Here is a 21,508-nt window from a genome sequence, read left to right as displayed (position 1 = left end):
TACCTTATGTAATTATTTCAGGCCGATTTTTTCTTCTCCATTGCTTCCATCCTTCCCAATTTTCCGGGGAGTGTAATCGCTGAGGGACGTCTTCCCTCATACATGATGGGCTAACATGGTCATAGATGCCAAAATACCATAAATCTAACTCCTAATCTTAATAATAATATGCTGACAAATCAGTGATGATTTTTTTATGTTACCACCGGTAAACAAACAATTAAAGCATAATTTGCTATGGATATTCTTCAAAATACAACTTAAATATATATATATATCTTGTTCTCTGCTTCATTCGAAGTCAGAAAGCATCGGCATCTTCTGATGGATAAAAAAAATTAAAAATTAAGTATTTCGCGACGATAGACCGAGCAACTATCTTATACGTATCATTGCACGGCCAAATCTTGAAAAAAAGTTGACACAAAAAGTCGCTATATATATATATATATATATATATATATATATATATTAGGGTGGTCCTTAATTTTTGATTTCCGAATTTCTTTGCTCCCAACCCCTAAATTGCTTCCATGTGGGACTAAATTAATCTGTGAAAAAATAAAATGGGCTCAATCGAAGAATATTTAACCGACCCCCAACCGACCTAAACATCTGAATGCATTTACAATGTATAGTATATGGCAAAAGCTTGTAATAAACTCTTGTAACTTAAAAATGGCTGAGGGAAAGGAATCATATCTTGGATAGAGGTTGTAGAAGTAGATCCATACCTGATACTGACTAGTGACCGAGATGAGGCATATTTTTACGTCCACCATCTTGGATTCGGGCACAAAATTTTAAATAGAAATGACCTCGTATGCTATATCATTTTGAGGTAGCTTTTGACGACAAACAGACGTCTGCCTTTATTTTCCACTTATCTCTGAACATGTATTAATTATCAACTATGGAAAGTAAAAGCTCCGAAGTAATAAAACTTAATATTCTGTGAGTTTATATCTCTGTAAGGGCTGCCGATTTATAAGATTGTTGAATAGTTTCCCTTATTTGAATTAAACAACAAAGTAAAGAAATAAATGCACATGCCCATCTACTTGAAGAGAAGATGTGAACTTTCAACGTGGGTTGAATATATTGAAAAACATTGTGGTGGTGAATGACGTTGCAGAGAGAGAGGTGTAAAACTGATAGAAGAATACGGGAACATTTTAACAAAGGACGAAAAAGAGAAACAATAGATATTGCAAATTGTCAGTGAACACAGAAAAAAGTATCCAGATGCTACAAAAATTGGCTTAATGATGCAGTAGAATTTGCCTAGTTATCCACAGCCTTCAGCTTTATTTTATTATCATTTTAAACATTCATTATATTATTTATGTAATTTCATTTTATATAAATAATTTCAATATAGGCTGGTGTGTGTTCCGACGGGATGTAATTATATATCAACACATATATTAAATAATTATTTCCTTGTTACATGTATGTAATAGTTTATTAATATTTCAGTAACCTATAAAGAAAAAAACAATATTGAAAGATAATAAACTATTATTTCAAAGATAAAAAGAATTAAATGACAAAGATAAGTTGACAATATAGGAAGATATGTTTTTATAACGAAAGGCTACCCAAAAACGATGTCACAAAACATCATTTCCATTTTAAATTTTGGGACCGAATACAAAATTGCAGACTTCAAAATGGCCACCATAATCCTATTTCTCAGGGTCAGATGTGGATTACTTCCAATCCCTATATCCAAGATTTGGTCCCTTTCCCTTGAGCCGCTTTAAAGTAAGAAGGGTTTATTCCTGATTTCTCAACACATCCCAAAACAAACTTCTATTCGCAGGAAAATACCCCTGTACAATGTGGAAAAGGTTATGATTTCTTAGTTCACAGTATTTTTCTCACAAAATACTTGAAAAATACTGATAAGCGTATAAAGGTTCTCGGGTACCCTCTCTGAGAGCATCTCCACAAAGTATGCTCATAATTGTAATTTGTGTAATCACTAAAACGCCACGTTAAATTTAAATTACAAATATGCATAATTGTAATTATTATAAATATTTATTCAAAGTAGTTTATCTTTTAGTTTAAAAAAGCAGTATTACACATAAAAGGTAGAACAGATACTTGTAAAAAGTTAGGTACAAAGTTGAATAACACAACTAAGCAATGAGTAACACAAGTAGTATACATTTTCCGCAACCCGTAACTTGCCACCTTAAAACAAATCTGAAATCGGGCTTCTTTCCTGTTGACCTCCAGAACTTTTTCGTGGTAAATCATCTGCAGCGGAATTATGTCCATCCTTCAGCCAAGAAATAACTAGCTCGTCTACTTTGAGCTTGTCTAGCGGTGGGCCATTAACATTGATGAACAACAAGTTAGATAATGTTTGAGGACTTAGTCTACTTCTAATACCAGTCATTTGTAAATTCATAAGAGGAAATACCCGTTCGCACTCTGTCGTGGAAATTGGTAATACTTCTACCCGACATAGAAATTCCTGCAACTCCTCATCGACAATCTGTTTGTTAGACTTAAGTCTGATAACGATTTTTCTTGGTCAGTTTTGAAATACTCAGCAAGAAGTATCACCTCTCTATCTCTATACAAGTTACTTTCCATATCGACCATGTCATTTGGCAATGTCGACTCCTGGAGAACAGAAACTTCATCTACCACATCTTCGATAGGAAATCTTGTGCGTAAATTATCAATTAAAACCTGATAAACTAACGATTTCTTTCTTATTTGTTTATAAATTTAATTTTTGTAATTACACATGAAGGTTTGATGTCATTACCAAGTTCCCTCCCCGACCCCTAGAATGCAAAAGAGAACGAGGTTCCGGGCAAGTGTTCAGAGGTGCCCGGGAATCTCTCCCCTTCTTCTCCTTCATTTACCACACTGCTGTTCGTCATGGGCCAAATCACGATGAATTTCAATTAAATTATCATGTTTTAATTATTTCATTGTTGAATTACAGGTACTTTTCAGTGGAAAAAAGGATGAAATTTGAATGCCCCATATCACGGTAAGTAGACCAACGTAAAGAATTAAAAAGTGTAAATTTTCCATATAATTATGCATACAGTCCAAACCTAAAATTTCCGTGTAAATTCCCACTTTCCAATTTCTGTGTAATAAAATTTCCACTTTCCATATATAGAAAGTGGCCCCTCCCATAAAGGAGAATTTAAAAAAAATGTTAGGACACATTCTGTTTATTTTCAATAAAGAGTTAATACACTGAATTTCAGCTACGTAAGTTTAAGGGCTTGCGAGATACTATTTTTTTTCGCAAAAATTCGGATCCTCACTACCTCCTTAGGATATTATGTATTATAATGAAAGCGATATAACACCCCAGTTTCGATTAAGGCCTAACTATATACCAAAAGTCATTTCATTTGACCTTGCAATTTGGCCATGATGATCAGAAACACATAGTTACATACATTTTTTTATATAATAATTTATATATTACAGTGATTCAAAAATGTATTTTTTTCCAGTAGTTATCCCCTCTAAAATTCACAGGCTTCGAAAGCCAAGTAGTAGTATAAGTCCTATTGCTATTATTACAATGACTAATATCAATATCCAAAAGTGTCTGAAGTTCTTTTTTTCACTTAGTTATACTCAACTCAGGTAAGTAAACAGAAACAAATGGAAAAGGAAGGGAAATGGATGTCTTAGAAATAAAACGCAGACAAATTCACCAGTCTTCAGAAGATACTGTCTACAATGCAATGAACAGAGTGGGTCGGTAGGTCAGAGTGAGTCGGTGGGTCGCAGTGGGTCACATACTGTTGACCCACGACCCAATCAGAAAACTTTACCTACTTTACCCACTGACTCACTGACCCACTTCATCTCTGGTGGAGGGTAATGAGACCGAACACGCCTTTCTAACTCAGACCACAATGGCTCATTGATGTTCAGATCTGGTGATTGTGGGACTCAGGAGAAGTGTGATAGCTCCTGGTCATGCTCCTCAAACCATGATTTCCCCCTTTTTAGCAGCGTGACAATGTGCCAAATCATCTTGGTAGTTGCCATCACTATCAGGGAACAATATTTGGTCCATGGGTAGAACCTTGTCCCCCAAAATGAACTCATACGCCTTATGTTACCATTCATCATTCCATGCAGGGCTATAGTGGGACCCTCAGAAAACCAAGATATCATTGTCCATACTGTAACAGAACCACACCCATGCTTTACAGTTGGGAGCAGACAGTCTGTATCATAGGTCTGCCACGGTGTTCTCCATACGTAAACACGACCGGTTGTTGGAAACAAGGTGAAGTTCGATACGTCGACAATATGCAGCTTACCAGGAAACAAAGAAGAATTCGGGAGAGACGCTTGGGTTCATTCAAATAAGTAAAAGGAAAATAAATATATAAAAACTGTTTGCAACTGATAGTGCTTGATTTGTTCACAGCACAAAAGTCGCTAGATTTTTAACACACGAACTACCAAACGGGTCATTCTGACCCCTTACGGTGATTCATCATCCTTTAATTTGAACATTAATTATAATATCCAAAACATATTGCATCACTTTTCTTCTCTCTAACCGGTGTGATTATATATTAAATACCATATTTCAATTATTTTTAGTTTTCTCTAGAAATGGCGATTTACCTAGAACTACCACGGGGGTCATTTTGGCACCTACCTATTTACCTTGAAAATGAAAATGAGATCTTTGAGTTGTACGTCCCACGGTTATGACGGCTAGGCTAAAGGAGACGGTGATGATAAGAAATGAATGAAATGGTGGAATGAACAAAGTGGGAGGAAACGGATGAACCTCGAGAAAACACACGCAGACTGTATTTGTCCACCATATGGTTCACTTCCTATTTATTTTATCCTGGATAATAAATGTCTATTTTGATTCTCGTTTATACTTTTTATCAAGGTGTATTATTGATGCACCCGAAACAATTCAGAACAACCATTGATTTGAGGCGAACGTGTTTCACTGTCTGCGAATGATGGAGTCTGCAGGTAGTAAACGGCGTACAGAATTTCTAGCACAGTTGCAGGATATTGACGATAGTGCTTCTGGTGATGAGGACAGTAACAGCTGGATTGAAAAGGAAGATGTTACAGACCTTGAAAAATAAAATGTTGCCAGTAGTTATGAGAAAGAAGTCAAATATACTGATTCTGATACTAGTAATAATGATTCAAGTGAAGAATCTGAGTAAGGGAATACTGCTAAAATTACTGGTATGCCTAGTGAACTCCGGCTCAAACTGTGTGGACGATAGTGGATGTAAACAAGACATGCGGAAGATTACAAAAACATAATATAGTTCGTTTTATGATTACAAAGATTACAAAAACATAATATGAATTATGCTTCTGCAAGTGCATTCAGACTGATTGTAACCGATACTCTCTTGCAAAATATAAAGAAGTGTACAGAAGGTCAGGCCCGTCGAGTTTTAATAATCCTAATTGGTCAGTTTATCTCGATGAGTTTGATGCAATTATTGTCTTGCTCTATTTCCGTGAAGCAATAAGGATGAGAACGTTAAATGTTAAGTGTCTCTGGTCTGAAAGCTTGGGCTGCAGCTTGTTTCGTAATGTAATGCCCAGAAACTGGTTTGAAGAAATAATGAGATTTATAAGTTTTATCTCAAATCTAAGAGGAGCGAAAGACGTAAAATTTATTGCATCTTATATTGGTTTCGCTTATTTCCTGATATCTGGTATCAGTTGATTGAAAATTCCCGAAGGTACTACACTCCCCATACTTTTTTACCATTTGTGTGCGGTTCTTTCCAATGAAAACTCGCGGTCCATTTATTCAGTTCATGGGTAGCAAGCCGGATAAATATGGCGACAAATTTTGGATGCTTTTTGAAGTGAAGAACAAATATATATACTAAATAGTTTTCAATATCTAGGAAAAGATGAAAAGCTTCTAACGAATATCCCTCTTGCTAAACATGTAGTTTCACATCTTTTGAAACTCAGGATTGCATGTAACTTGAGACAACATTTTTACGTCTCTATATCCTGCAAGGGAACTAAAAATTAATGGAACAAATTTGATTGGTAGAATCCGAAGCAACAGGAGAAAAGTTCCAGCTTCCGTACGTTTGCGTAATAAAGAATTGTATACCACAGACTATTCAAAACCGTGGACGATATCACACTCACCACATATCAATGCAAGAAAAAATAAAAGAGAACTGATATTGAGCACTCTTCAAACTAGCGTACATGCAATGAGTGGTGACGAAAATTAGAAAACTAAAAGATTTGTTTTATCACCAGCAGAAAATTGGTGTAGACATTGTAGACCAGATGGATAGTAAATATTCTGTCAAGGCTGTTAGAAGAAACTGGCCAGTATAGCTCTTTTATAACCTACTTGGTTTGGCCGCCATAAACTTTTTTATCTGATACAAGCGTATTACAAATAATGATATTAGTAGACAGAAAATTGGAGAAGTTGTCTTCTTAATTTAGCGTTGGAGCGTTCTGAGAAAGTGAGACAAAAATGTGTTTCAAAAGATTTGCCAGCAGTATCAACAACTTCTACAGAAAAAGAAAGAAGTGCCAAATCGGGACATGTAGCGGAATCAGGACATTGAAATTTATACCTATATGCCTCAATATAATAATATTTTCAAACTTTTGATTTACTCTTGAAGCTTGTACTCGTTTATATGCTCACATCTTATATTTCTAAATAAATGCGTAACCTATTGGTATAATAAATGTTCCTGAGTGTATGTTTAAAAAAATTAAGTGTACATGTATTCACATATTGTCCAACATTTTAGGCGTGGGAGACCATGTTTTGATACCTGGTTAAATCTAGTGTGGATTCTACAGCATATTAATTATTACATAAAGTCACATCAAGCCTTAATTGCCAAAGAAACGCTGAATTTCAACCTAAAAAACTGTAAAACTTAAGGGGTCAAAATGATCCCTTTGGTATATCTTGTATAATTAATTTCCTGGTAGTTCTAGTGTTCAATAAGTTGCTAAATCGTATTTTAAAAGTCACCAAAAAAGAGTCGTTATATTTCTTGTCGTTATTCTGGAAGTCTGATGCCTTAGATTTAGCAACTTTTCTCCCATATTGGTAAAACTGGCACGAAGCGCGGAAGAGCGTTAAGACATATAGCAGGCAAGTTGACCGTTAAGCAGTGTTGCCGACAACCTCTGAAGAAAGTAGGCTAGATGACCGTCAGAAATAAGCTAGATTTTGAACTGCTAACCTATGACCCATATTGTAGACCTTCAAACACCTTTTTTTGTGTGTGTAGAATTATAAGTGAGTTTTAGTAAAATTTGGAATGTTGAATTTTATTCCCTGAAGATTAACAAGTAACATATATGACTTTAAATTACAATAAAATCCAACAATAGCTAATCTGATTTCTGAAAGTCAACAGACATATTATCAGTTGAATTGAAATAAGTCATCATCGATGACGTCGCAGCTAGCGGAGGCGCTGAATCTGGATGCATCATCGTTGGATTGTGGATTGGTTTTGTATATTGTCATTGCCCCAATTCTCGGTAGTATTTCTTTCGACAGGCATAGACCTTACAACGCTTCTAATTTCCCCGTGCACCCACACGAATCGTCATGATTGTATTGAGTGTTTTCAAGCTAATTAGGCGTCCTATTTGTTTCCTTTAATAAACTAAAACAATCTCCGTGGCTTGAAGAATCGATCAGTTACTAAATTTGTATTAGAAAACTCTCATTCTTGAAACGAAATGCGAAAATTAAAATAAGTAAAAAGTAGCAAACGGGGCCGTTACGGAAGCGACATTAAAATTACTTCTGAGTCGACAAGTATTGTTAAATATCTTTAAATCTGTGGGTGGGGGAAGAAGAAGAAATAATAGTTTGTTGCGGAATAAAACATCCTCTGTCAAGAGAAATCAATTAATACGAGTCATATAATGATAAATAGTCTTATTAAAAAAAAAAAAAAAAAAAAAAAAAAAAAACATTCACACTTGATTGTGAAGGAAAGAAGTAATTTTGGAATTAATTTACCGGCTAACAAAGAGGGCCAAAGTGGCAAATAGAGTTTCATAAAATAAGCTATATTTAAGGCTATAAACATTTTGCAGATTTGTATGGCTGAATGCCTCTCCAAAAAAGACTAGATTTAGCCAAAATAGGCTAAATTGGCATCACTGCCGTTAACTATCTACGAGATCGTCCAAACTTTCTGTTGAATCGCACAGAGGGGAAAGCTTCCAATTCTGCAGAGAAGGAAGCGGTTTCAGTAATCACGTTGAAATCATTTGGGACCTATTTCTTAACAGTCTGCGTCAACGCAACAACGTAAAGTCTATTACTTCCGAGAAAACAAAATAAATTGTAATATTTTACCATAGTCAGTAGTTACATTTTCAGTATCTGTTTTCAAAATTGTAAAGAAAAGAATATAAAACTACCACTGAAATACTTCCACATGTTTTGTACTACTACTACTTTGGTCCATTTATGGATATTACTCTCCAAAATATTTATTTATTTATTTTGTCTGTTTTGACTTACAATATGGAGAGTATCTCCTATAAGTTCTACAGTTGTCATATGTATATAAATGCAAATTGTAATTACAACTTGCTACATCATTTGTACAAAATTATAAACAGAACAGAGAAGGTAGAACAAAAATAGAAGAGAGAATTGGCTTCAGTCAAGATATTCAAAGTGTTCGTACTTCCTTCCATTCTGCCTACATGACCTCCCCGCCTCAGAATCCTAGATTTGTTGACGCTAACAATGTTTGGTAAGCCGTATAAATTATATAGTTCCTCGTTATGAAGTTTTCGCCATTCCCCATTCCTGTTCCTCTTGGGTCGGAATATTCGCCTCAGGATCTTGTTCTCAAATACTCTCAGTCTATTTTCTTCCCTGAGACTAACCGACTATGTTTTGCAACCATACAGTACAACAGGCATGATTATGTTTCATGTACTTTAAGCTTCAAATTTCTCAACAGAATTCGCGACGACAAGAGATTTTGAACCAAATAGTAACACGAATTCCCTGCTTTTAGTCGACATTTAATTTCTTCGTAAATATTCATGTTCCAAACTTTACGTTAATTCCCATATTCAGAAGATGGAAGAGAAAAGTGTTTAGAGTATCCAAAGCCCATGAACAGGTAATTTCGAGAGAGGAACCCTACAAATATTCATCAAATTTATACTATATAAAACGACATTCTAAGTCACTCAGAACTTTAGTTATTTTTTAAAAATAAATACGACAGGGATTTTTGTCTATTTGCAGATTCACGACTGTACAGATTGGTCCTACATAACCAACAAACGTGAATGTACCCTGGTACATGAACCTCCAGATTTTCTATACGAAAAGTCTACTTTTTTTTCTCAATATACAATAGTCAAGCCAACTGTTCCTCTTCATGCTTATCCCTTCCTTCTAGCCTAGTGGCTAGCGCTTACGCCCTTGTTGCAGAGAATCTTGGGTTCAATCCCTGATCGATATACCTTGAAATTTGAAAGCATCTTGATTAGGATTTCACCTTAAAATGTACGTCCATGTCTCATATAGCCGTGGTAGTGAAAATTGGGTTGCTAAGCTCGAATCTAATATTCAACTGCTTCATTCTTACCATGCAACTGACGCCAATTTGTCTTTACAACCACTTTTTCACATTCTTTGTCAAAAAGCTGCACAAACCATTCGAATTTGAGTCACATAGAAATATTATTGTACAGTACATATATTGGATTGAGCAAAGTTAATTTCCAGAAATACATATTCGTTAATTTAGTATATATTTAAGGAATAAGACAATTCACTGCTAAATACCCAATTTTTCAAGTATTCTATCCTTTGCCAAGGAATGAACTCTGAATTATTTGCCCATCTCCCTAAAATTTAATTTGTACATTATCTTTACATTTGCTTCTTCGTTGACACAACTATTAACTCTAACGTTTCTAAACCAGGACTTATAAACAAAGCATACATTATTTCATACGAAACACGTATTTCGCTCGTCTTAAATGTTTTTATTTCACTACGTTTGTGCTATATGTAGTAACTGAAAAGTTCAACTTTGGTAACCTTCCAAATTCACTGATTTATTTATTAATTTCCCTTCAAAATATCTTTCTTTCTTTAGTTTTTAAAATGAATATATTTCCTTCTCTCTGTGTCAGCTATTTGCTTTTACGTACACTCAATTCAAGAACTATGACTTTATAAACTTTTAATTTGACTTTTAAGATGTGAGTCACAATTACTTTTTTTTACCTTGCTATAACATGCAGTACCTTGTATTAATCAATCGTTTTTCCCTGCTTCTTCGCTTCATTTGTGATCAATATACCTTAGCTTCTTCTTATTTTTCTTTATCGTCTTTGTCTTTTCCCATATTTATATGGGATAAGGTGTTCCCGTCTTTAATTCTTTTCTTCCACTTTTGCTTATTCTGGACGCCTTCTATTCTCCATTCTTCTCCCTCAGATTATTTTGTATCTTTTCACTCCATCTCATCTTAGATGTAGCAATGTACCTTGGAATTTAAGTTTATTCGCCACGTACCTCGTTTCAACAAAATTAAAAGGGCTCTAGATTTTCAGATATTTAATTTAATACAATTAAATACAAGGTATTGTTACAAATACATAGGAAATTTGTTCTTTAATATTTACACAATGCGTAGTAACAAGATGGTTTAAGGTTTATGCTAAGAATTCCATTGCTAGGTAGCAGCATGCGCGGGTACAACCTAGAAGTTATTGCAGATAGTTTAAAAATGTTGAATGTGACTAGCAGGGAGTTTTAATATAGTTCCGAAAATTATGGTTGTTTGGGAGTGCTATAACTGTACCCTTTCCGATATAGGTTAAAGCCAAATAAATGAACAGTGGATGAACAGTGATGAGGTCTCCATAGTCAAAGGACGAGATGAACGTTGTGTTGAATCAGAACAAAATGGTCGCTCCTGGTGTTGCTGGGTCCTTTAGTACTGGGAACAATAGACACCAAAGGATGACGCAACGGCACTCGTTCTTTGCTGTGGCTTCAAACCATAGTCTCGAAGAACAGTAGCAAAAGGAGGTCCAACGTACCGCCATGACAATAAATCACATAACTGCGCATGAATTACATCTGGTAAAGAAGCTCGGATCCTTATATGTCCTAGAAAGGAAGACGAACAGCGAAAGTTTAAGGAACGCCATCTCGCAAGAGACATGTAGAAGATTGTTGTGACTCTGAGCCTGCCATAAATGCATGGGAATGTGATAAAAATTGCGGTAATAGTATACATCAGAACCCCCTGATCTGCGTTTCTTCTGTGTTCTATTACCACTTCTACATGAAATACCATAAATTTTCTACGTAGTGCAATAGTAAGAGGTATTCATGTGTACAAGACATGCGATATGCGTTAAATCCGCCCCCCTTCACACAAACATAGGCATAGATAAAGTGCAAGGGCACTACACATGCAGATATAAAAAACAGGTACATTCTTTTTTATTTTCAGTCGATAAGTAAATAAAAGTCGCTTTGTTACCCTCTTGGTAAGTTCGTAGATACTCAATGAATAATCCCTAAAAGTATGAGCGTCCAGCTCCTTCTGGAACTGACGCGGCTTTACGTATACTATATCCGAAATTGCAACTATTTCTACTTTTTTTGCTTTGCATATGAATCTGTTCAAGTTCTGAAAGTGATTTTCTGGTTTTTAGTGGTCACCGAAAACTTACTAGTGGACAAAAGGCAGTCACACAAATATTTCGATCTCACTATACCGACATGGTATTTCATCTCTATGTGCCTGCGCCAAATCTCGCAGAGAAAGGCATCCAGACATACGGAAATATCAATGGTGACGTAAAGGAAGAAGATGGGAAATGTAACGATTATTCATGAAAATCCTTTTACAAGCATTCCTGTGTAATTTTATGAGTTATTTCCCCTTAGACTTTTTGTGAGTTTCCATTATTGAAATAGTGTTGAATAAACCTAAAACCATCTTCTGTAGTTTCTTTGGCTTTCGTTATTAATGAATAAAGGAGGAAGATCTATTATTTAATTTATCTCCTGTCTGATAATTTATTCTTCTAATTGCCTCTTCGCTTTCTTCTCGTTACTTGTTGGCAGTAGATTCTAAAATACAAAAGAGAAAGAAACAGAAACCAATTTCAGATATTGGAATTAGAATTTATTCTTATAAAAAACATAAGTTTAAAAATACGAAAATAAACACAAATAATGGTCATTTACTGTAGCCAGCTTCATTCAAAATCACTGAGATCTTTGAAAATCATTGAGAACCAGTTTATAAAATATAATGTGCAGTTTCAAATATAAAAAAAACTCCTTAAGTTGGCAACGTAACTATTTTCTAATCACGCCGTATGTAATGTAAGCGCACATATACAATGTTATATACAGGGTGTTTCAGAACAACACCGACAACGTTTGGGAGATGATTCCTGACACCAAAATAAGACGAAAGGTATAGACCAACTAGGGTGCACAAATGCTTCCTTTCAGGGTTAAAGGCTGAGAAGACATGTAAAAAATATGAACTTTAAAGGCCTATAGCTCCAACACTATGGAACCTAGCCTTGTATAACTCTAGTTGCATGAAGGGCTTTTAACAGCACTCTAATCAATAAAGAAAAATTCAGAGAAAGTACTCAAGTTAGATAAGAATCGGGATAGTTTAAGGAAAGGTATCACGGAATGATGTCTTCCTGTTCTGTCTAATGATTTTGTATCATATTTTATTTACTTATCTTGTGTTTTGGTATAAAGAGAAATCAGTATAATTTTACTTGGTTACACGGATTGATCTTATTAAGGTATAACTTTACAGGCTCTGAGACATATCAAATTTGAATTTCAGTCTCCGCGTAAGGTCTCAGGTTTCTGTAACCACAACATGGTGCGCGAGTGCGCCCTCTGGTTGCAGATCGAGAAAGTCTCTAGATATAAAATTTGGATGGGAACCAATTTAATAAGCAGTCGCGGACAGCTAACAAAGTTGCCCTCCATTTTGGGGAGTTTTGCATGAGGCTGATAACCTTGTCTTGTAAAGAATGCAATCATTCAGAAAAGACCAAAAGGCTTAGAAACAGGACGAATGACTTAGCATGAATTCAGTAAAGGAAAATAGACATAATATTTTCTAACGATGCTTTTTAGAGTAGCAGGCACGTAGCCAGGATTTCGTAAAGGGGAGGGGGTCCGTGACATGAAATACGTGGTCATCACACCAGGAGATCAATCATCCTAAAACAATTTTAATGCCAACATATGTTGGTTTGTTAGGACAATAAAATGAGGATATGTTAGTAAGTATTATAATAACAAACTATGAAGAAATCTCAAGTAAAAGAATATAAAAAAAGTTTTGAAAAACATTTTACAATATTTATGTTCCTTCCTTTGTTCATTCAAATAAAACAATTTTCCTTTCATTATGTTCTCAACTGAAGTACATATCCACTATTATATTAAGTACGTATTCAATAGTGTCTTGTAAAATATTTTACAATATCTGCGTTCCTTTCTCAGTTCAAATAAATGTTAACTGAACTTTCTTTCCACATAATTTTTTGTTTTTATTATTCCGTCAACTACTGTTGGTTCCAAATGACAGGTTAAAGCAATAGAAAACTGTTTCTGTAATAACGTGTTTGCTACTCCAGGGAAGGGATCAAGAAAAATTGGTAAAAATGTTCACACTGTTACAGAACGAAACTATGATTTCGAAAGCTTGAAAGTTCCCTGACTAATAGCAGAACTTTTCTAGAAATTTCAAATTCCCTGACTTTTCCAGGATATCCCGTTCATTCGCCACGATGTATTGCAAGTAATACGATCTCTTAAAAAGAAAGAGTAATCAAAAGGTTGATGTAGCTTTTTATTTTTAACACTGATTCTTCATTTTCTCGTTTCTTTTTGTTTCACCCTTCTTTACTTTTTTTCATTTCTGGTTTCGAAGGGGGGGCGGACCCCTCGGACCCCTTTCCTTGGCTACGTGCCTGAGAGAAGGGAGATTAAAATCAATAGCAAGCATTCAGAAAAATATTGAGTTGACTTGGCAGATATTGAAGAAGCTATGTAGATGGTAAGAAAAGGCAGCAGTACAAACTAACAATAACATTGGTCATGAATTTTATTTATACTAAAATTTATTTGCACAAATTCATTAGATGTTTTATGCAGAAAACTGCAATTAAGCATAATCATTGAATCATTGTGTTAGGTTAGCAGACATCGTTGAAGTTGCAGCGAAGAACCATCTATTTATATACTTGAAACAATATTGTAAGAATCCCCACATCACTACACAAGCACATACTCATAACGACACGTGCTAATATTTACAAACTAGCAGACAATATACTAAGAAGGAAGACACGAATGATACCGAAAGAAGACGGACCACACGAAGGAAACCGAAAGGAAACGAGCCACCAGACGAGGACACATAAAAGAGAGACAACGGAGGAACCAGGCGTCAGTCCGACCACTGATCAAATAACCAATACCTGCTCCGAGGTCGCACTGGACTAGGAGTACACCTTTACCTAAACCCTATGTCGCACTGGACTTGGGATCCTAACCGCAACTGAAAATTTGCGAAGCTGCTGTGAGCCGAGAGGGGGTTTCCTACAAGTCTCAGCTAAACCTCGCTGGTGCTCTGAATACTGCCATAAGTTAGACGGGGCACCGTGCAAAACATCTATCTCCTTCATCAGGTCACTTAGAAGAAAAAGACACTATTGAATTAGTTTTTTCTAGAATTTTGTAATAAAATTGTTGAAGGGAAAAGAAAAGACACCGGCACCCTTATTTAACTCCACCTATAAAACATTTCAATACAATGGCGATCCATTATTAATTTGAAGAAAACTGAAATGATATAAGAGGAACCATGGACTCTGAAACCAAATGCAAGGATCGTGAAAAAATATTATTAATAGGTTTCCCCCTAAATCTAATTACCCCTTTCTTGGGGATCAGATTAAAACTGATACCAGCTGCGGATCAGATTAAAACTGATCATTAGGAAGAACGGGAAGCCGTATATGCAATATACAGACACAAAAGACACATATGCATACTTTTTCAAATAGTGCAAACTGTCACCACTCCAGGGGGCGCGGTGGCTCAGTGGTAGAGCGTTCACCTCTGGTGCTTGGGGTTCCGGGTTCGATCCCAGCCCCCGCCAAGTGAACTTTGTGGTGGACAAACACCGTGCTCGTGGGTTTTCTCGGGGTTCTCCCACTTTCTTCATTCCACCATTTCACTCATCTCTCATCATCACCGTCTCCTTTAGCCTAACCGGCATAACCGTGGGACGTAAAACTCAAAGATTTCATTTTCATTTTTCATTTTGTCACCACTCCTTCATTTTTAAAACTGCGATAGTGGTAGCCTTAGGAACTAGGTTTTTCGTATTGATTTGTAGATGCATAAGGGAACGCTACTATCAGGTTACATGAGTATGGACAGGTGGTATGAGGAGTTACAGGTTCATGAAAGTATGGTGGTAAGAAAAATTAAACATTTTGTTCTACTAAGTTAATATAGTCGGATCAGATAGGCAATTTATGATGCTGTTTTTCTAGTAACTTAGAGTTTTACACCCTGTCTTCCTTGAAGAAAATTAGTTCATTCATGCCAAGGTATTCTATTTTAAAATGTGTGCATTGAAGAGAGCATACACATAGCGGACAGTAGAGCTATTACCTACAGCAATAAAATTTTATATAATATATCCATTGATCAACAAAAAATTGTTAACTTACACTTTTGTGCAAAAGAATCTCTTGTGCTGGTTCGGTTCCTTTTTCAGGTAGAAATTTATGAATTATTGGCGTTAGCAAATCGTGGTCTATATCCAGAGGATCAGTAGCCCCGGTTAGGAAGCTAACAATAAGGCCAACCACCAGCAATGGAACGAGACCGAGAACTGTGTACCACAAGTACGAAAGACGGTACAATATGAAAACATCATCGCTGCAATGATACAATCAAGAAATTAATGTCATGCATGAATACGCTGTGCAGTTAATGAAAGCTGATTTAGTAGTTACCACAGTTTAGTAACTGCCGTGGTGCGTTGGAAAAGGCTAATTAGTTGTGTGTGGTTTCCAAATAACTTTTGACACAATATTCAATGTTCAATAGTCGGTAACTCAGACACCTTGATTATGTAGAAACAACGCGAAAGAATATTACAGTGATTGGCAAATGATCTTCCTCTTCGTACTATGTACACCACGAAAAGTATTCTGTCAAATAACAGCTTTCTTTAACCGCACAACATGCTAGTTCTTTTTTATATATAAACTTTGAAACTTATTTCCTTTAATGACATAATTGTATACCAGAACAATCTGATTCTGCTCGAACTACCATGTTTTTATTTCAAATAAATGCAAGTAATGTACTCATTTCAGTTTGCATATAATCTATTTTGAGTGAAAGTAGCAAGAAATGAAAAGAGACAAGATATATGTGCTCACCTACACATAAGTAATAAAATTATTGCATAAATTAGATCTTTTAACAAAGTGAAAGCATTCCTTACTAAGATTTCAAAATAAAACAACTTATATGAACAGATTTGACTGAGAAATCCTTTTCTATTTTCACATCGTGCATTGCTGTCTACAGTACATGATTCTAATGAATTTGGAGCTTTCAGTTCTTGTGCTTTGCAATATCAACGGAGGACAGTGCCCACTTATAATGGACGACTGTAGTTTTGACGGCTGAACAGTCCAATTATGAGAGATCAATCATAAGAGTATAGACCGTTCTCCACCATAATATTACGCTCTCATCACGAGAGCTGGATTACACACACACACACACACACAAACATATATATAATCGACCCCAGCATATAGTCTCCATGCTACAACCTTTGATATATACTGTATGTAACTGCAAAAAGTGAGTTGGATAGAATTATTATCTGCGTCAAGTGATAAACAAGTGGAAATCAAGTGATAAAACAGCGTAGACCATGTGATAAAAAGTAGAAATCAAGAGATAAGGAAGCGGAGATCAAATGATAAAGACTTGGAGATTAATTGATAAAGAAATTAAGGTAAAACTATAGTCCGCTGTCTGAGCTAATAATCACTATTCTCTAGTAATTTACCTACCAAGCCTCTAAGATTAAATTTTGTTGTTTTAAAATATAATTTTGAAAATTCTATACAAAATGACTAAACCACAGTGAGCTCTTCTTAAACAAGGTAAGCTATAAAAATACTGATTGCTTGTTGCATAAATTAAATCATTTACAAATTGATTTTCTTCTGTACATCTCTTTCTTTGAAAAATACTGTAAAGATCGCTCCTTAGGAGTAACCTATTAAGGCCAATGAACTGTATCTGAAGGTATTCGCAATTTTTCTGCTATAATACTAATGTCACCGACATCAAGATCCTTCTCTTTCACTCCCTCAGCGTGTTAATAGTCCCATTTTACAATGATTCGGTAACTCTCACTGAAATGAGGCTAGAAGGGAAAACAGTTTTCGAAGCCACTGGGAGTCAAACCCTGGCCACCCAGTTCATAGAAAGGTAGGTCACCGACTACACAACCGTTGCTATAAAGCTCATTTTCTTTTGTTTTCTTTTTTCTTTCTTTATTTCATGCAGAGTTTAATTACGTTATCAATTTCAATGTTAGACACCTCTGAGTTCATTTTACGATTTTGAATACTTCCTTATATTGTATTTCAGATAATATTTAGATTTTATCTATTATTTGCGTATTTGGGTTTATGAATGAATGTGTTGGAGACGAGTTAAGATGAGTTAAGTTGCTGCTTACAATAGGAGTTGATAATTAAATAAATAATACTTACTGAAATACAGGTTTAGTTGTGTTTGCAACAGTAAAATTGTTCATCATAATACTGTAGCTGCACTCTTCTACAGAGGCTGGTTTCTTTGTGAAATTAATCTTTCCTGTTGCAATGGACGTTTGGGCTCCCATTGATACCCAACTGACGAACGCTAAACCTGCTACGCCTCCAGCCACTGCTCCCTGGGAACAAGCGGAAACACATTGCAAATTTGGAATTATTCATTAAATATCTATTACAGCTATTCATTAAATATTAAGCTACATGTATGCAACATTTCCTCCTTACAATGGTATTGATCCGTTCCCAAATAAAGCATGTCCAAGGAACATCTTCCAGATATTTCAATGGTTTCATACCTGTTTCCCGACAAGCAGGTTTGGGAGTAGAATCTTTAAGAATAATGGAAATATGCACAGGATTTTCCTTGGATTTGAATGGATGTGTTATCCATTGGACAATATTCGCATATCCAAAGTGGTCTTGTTTCTTACAGTACAGAGCTAGACGTGTTCCAGAGGACCCATCAGGAACTCTTGCTTCCGGGTCATGAGTAAACACCTGAATTTCAACAGGGCGTCCATCGCTCACATCGCAATATCCAAGGGAAGTGAGGTAACTACGTGTTTCTAAATATTTTGGTAAATTCTGTGTTGTTCCATTAATTGAAAACGTTTATTTATGGGATAGTGATTGATTGGAAACTAACTTTGATCAGCACTGAGACTATATGAAACAGTATTTACTATTTAAAGTAGCATATAAACTATTACCCATACGGAACAGAATGACTACAGATTTGTCATACATATTATTGCCCAATCTGAATGCTGCAAGAATCCCGTCCTTCTAAAAGAAATTCGCTATTAGACATTTTCCAACGCCTAGTTTGTAAACTAGACTCCTTCCAGCCCCTAGTTCATAGGCTAGAGTCTTTCCAGCTTCTAGTTCATAGAATACTTCATAGTAATTGATCAAAAGTAACTAGGTGAACGATAAGTGGGTTGTATGATATATGACCATTGGCTAAACTTCTTTCAGGATGTCAAATATACAACCACATTTCATATAACTTAAGTTGGGGAACAATAACTAACAAATTAAAGTTAGCTGTCTCAATTGCTATGAACACGAAGCGGGGTATCTGGTAAAATTTGCACACAGTCAGGGGCGGTACATTGCTTCAAATAGAGAAGATTATGAATTTTCAAAGCATATACAACAGCCCTAACATAGGTCTAACCTAACCTAACCATAACCCTAACATGTTTCCAAAGGTAGAATTCAATGGTTAGGTTTGGTGATCTTTGCCCATTCAACTCTTCTATATCGAACAATTCACCCAAGTAGTGACTTACGTACACACCATAATGAAGAGAGCATCATCATGTTGAAAAAGCAGGGGGATGTACCGTCCTCGGACATCGCAGTGTGAAGTATTTAGTCCTGTAATAGCGCGTGATATCATTCCACAGTTGAAATGTCTGGAATGATATGAGATCGATTATTCATGTTCCCTATATGCCTGCTTACACTATAATTTTCTCTATACCGGTCATTTTGGAGGGATTTATCCACGCGGGGTTGTCAGGTGACCATTAGCGCATGTTCTGTTTATTAAGCTTTCCATTTACGTAGAAGTGAGCTTCATCGGAATGGAGCATCTGCGTAGCAAAGTTAGGGTTTAGACATAATTACTAAAAACCCTAAACACAAAACTGAACTCTGTTATCGGGATCTTCCTCGGAGAGATGCTACTGCATTTGCGACTTATGCAGATGACACATATAGCTGTGCAGGACACTTTGCACTAAACTATGAGTCTCCTACATTGTATTATATATACTATGTGTGCTCTCCTGGGGTGATATCGTATTGCACGGCCTGACTGTCTGCTGCAATTTATGTGGACAACTTTACTCGTATTCCCAAATTTGGTATATAACTCTGATACTACAGCGTGGTTTAACAAGTTTAAGAACGATGACAAAACACTCGAACACGCAATACCTGTCGGAAGACCAACACATGTACAAAACGAAGATATTCAGGCAGCAATTGAGAAGAACAGTGGCCAGACATGTGAGGAACTAAGACTACAATTCAGTGTGAGTAGCGAAACCATTCGGCAGAACCTCCATCAACTTGGGAAGCACTACAAGTTGGGTCCATTGGTCTCACATGATTTGACCCAGGGCCAGAAAGCAACGTGAGCAGACACCTGTTTCTTTGCTGTCTCGCCTGAGGAAGGAGTCATTCCTGGACAGGGTGTTGACATATAACGAGAAATGGGTCCTGTATGAAGCTTCACGCGACATCATTATTGGTTAACATCCCATGAACCGGTTCTAAAACAGCCGAAACCAGCACTGCACCAGAAGAAGGTTGTCCTGTGTATTTGGTGGACTGGTCGTGGCATCGTGCGTCAGAAACTGCTACCAGATGCTCAGCGCATCAATGGAACTATGTACTGTCAGCAGCTGAGCCGTGTTCAAGAAAAACTCGAAACTCTGGAGCCATCACCTCTGAATCACATAGGGATTCTCCTATTACAGGAAGTTCTACGTGGCTAGGATGACCCAGGACACCATTCTACTCCTTGAATGGGAAACATTATTACATCCGCCATACTGTCCGGACATTGGACAGTCCAATTATCACCTGTTCCATTCCTTGGACATTATCTTAGAGGGCGCCAGTTCTAATCCCTAGTGGAAGCACAAAATGCACTTGATATTTTCTTCACTTGACGGCCCATCAAGTTCTAGGGCAATTTAATCCATGGCCTTCCATAACGTTGGCAGAAGGTCGCCGATGCTGATGACGACCATTTTCGATCTTCTAGGTACGTCTTAGTGGACATATGAATGTTTGAAAGTGATGGGTGAGAAAGCAACATAACATTGTTGGTTACCCTTATAAAAAAGGAAGAAAATAGAAATTGTACATAAAGTTGTGACAAGAATAATTATTTGCATTCTAGCTAATTTTATATCTGTTTTTGAATGCTTGTGTATAGTTATTTCACCTTTTTGTGCCAGCAATTCTTCAGACAACGTTGCAGCAGAACTGGTAGTTTTCATCCGGAAAGACTGTTATTTACATAAAAGGTAAGTAAAGGATTAACAAGAGAGTACAGTAGATATACAAATGGTAATAATGGAAATCCTGTTGTTTGTTCGTAATGTATGAGGTGATTAGCTGTAGTACATTAAACTTGGTAGAACAGAGACGTGTTTTCATTGAGAAAATGGAGGTTATGATAAGCTAGAGATCTCTGAATTTTGGAACCTAAATTTGGGTGCTCGGTAAGTAGGCGCCACTATGGAACTATATATAATGTGATCAATGTGTTATGTTGATTGTGGGGAACAATGTTCAAGGTAATTATGGTCTATGAAACTCATGCCAAAACAATATCATCGAAGAATATCAGTGAACGGAATAAAAGCTCCAGTAATATTGAATCGAAGCATTGAAAAGAATCATCAGCAAGTACTGCGCAGCGACGAGAAAACTACTTGAGGAAATCAATCGGAATTGGAAAAAGACTATCGCTATAAACACATTCGCCGCGAACTGCGTAACTTAAACATCCAAGTTGGGTTAATTTCCATGA

General features: G+C 36.1%; 1 protein-coding gene across 1 annotated transcript in view; it reads right to left on the bottom strand.

Annotated features, from left to right (window-relative positions):
* Nucleotides 1-10,607: 10,607 nt before the first annotated feature.
* LOC145669019 (sodium-coupled monocarboxylate transporter 1-like) overlaps nucleotides 10,608-21,508 on the bottom strand; it is a 64,476-nt gene continuing 53,575 nt past the window's right edge. The window contains exons 13-15 of the mRNA XM_081737359.1: nucleotides 17,890-18,071; nucleotides 15,811-16,021; nucleotides 10,608-12,151 (exon numbers count right to left, since the gene is read on the bottom strand). Of these exons, the coding sequence (XP_081593485.1) occupies nucleotides 12,098-12,151; nucleotides 15,811-16,021; nucleotides 17,890-18,071 (447 nt within the window). The 3' untranslated portion in view covers nucleotides 10,608-12,097. The remainder of the gene's footprint in view (nucleotides 12,152-15,810; nucleotides 16,022-17,889; nucleotides 18,072-21,508) is intronic.

Source organism: Thermobia domestica, chromosome 13, assembly GCF_964235325.1.
Source record: "Thermobia domestica chromosome 13, izTheDome1.hap1.1, whole genome shotgun sequence".
NCBI classification, from domain to species: domain Eukaryota; kingdom Metazoa; phylum Arthropoda; class Insecta; order Zygentoma; family Lepismatidae; genus Thermobia; species Thermobia domestica.
Note: the sequence above shows the minus strand (reverse complement) of the source record. Positions and strands in the feature narration are given on the sequence as shown.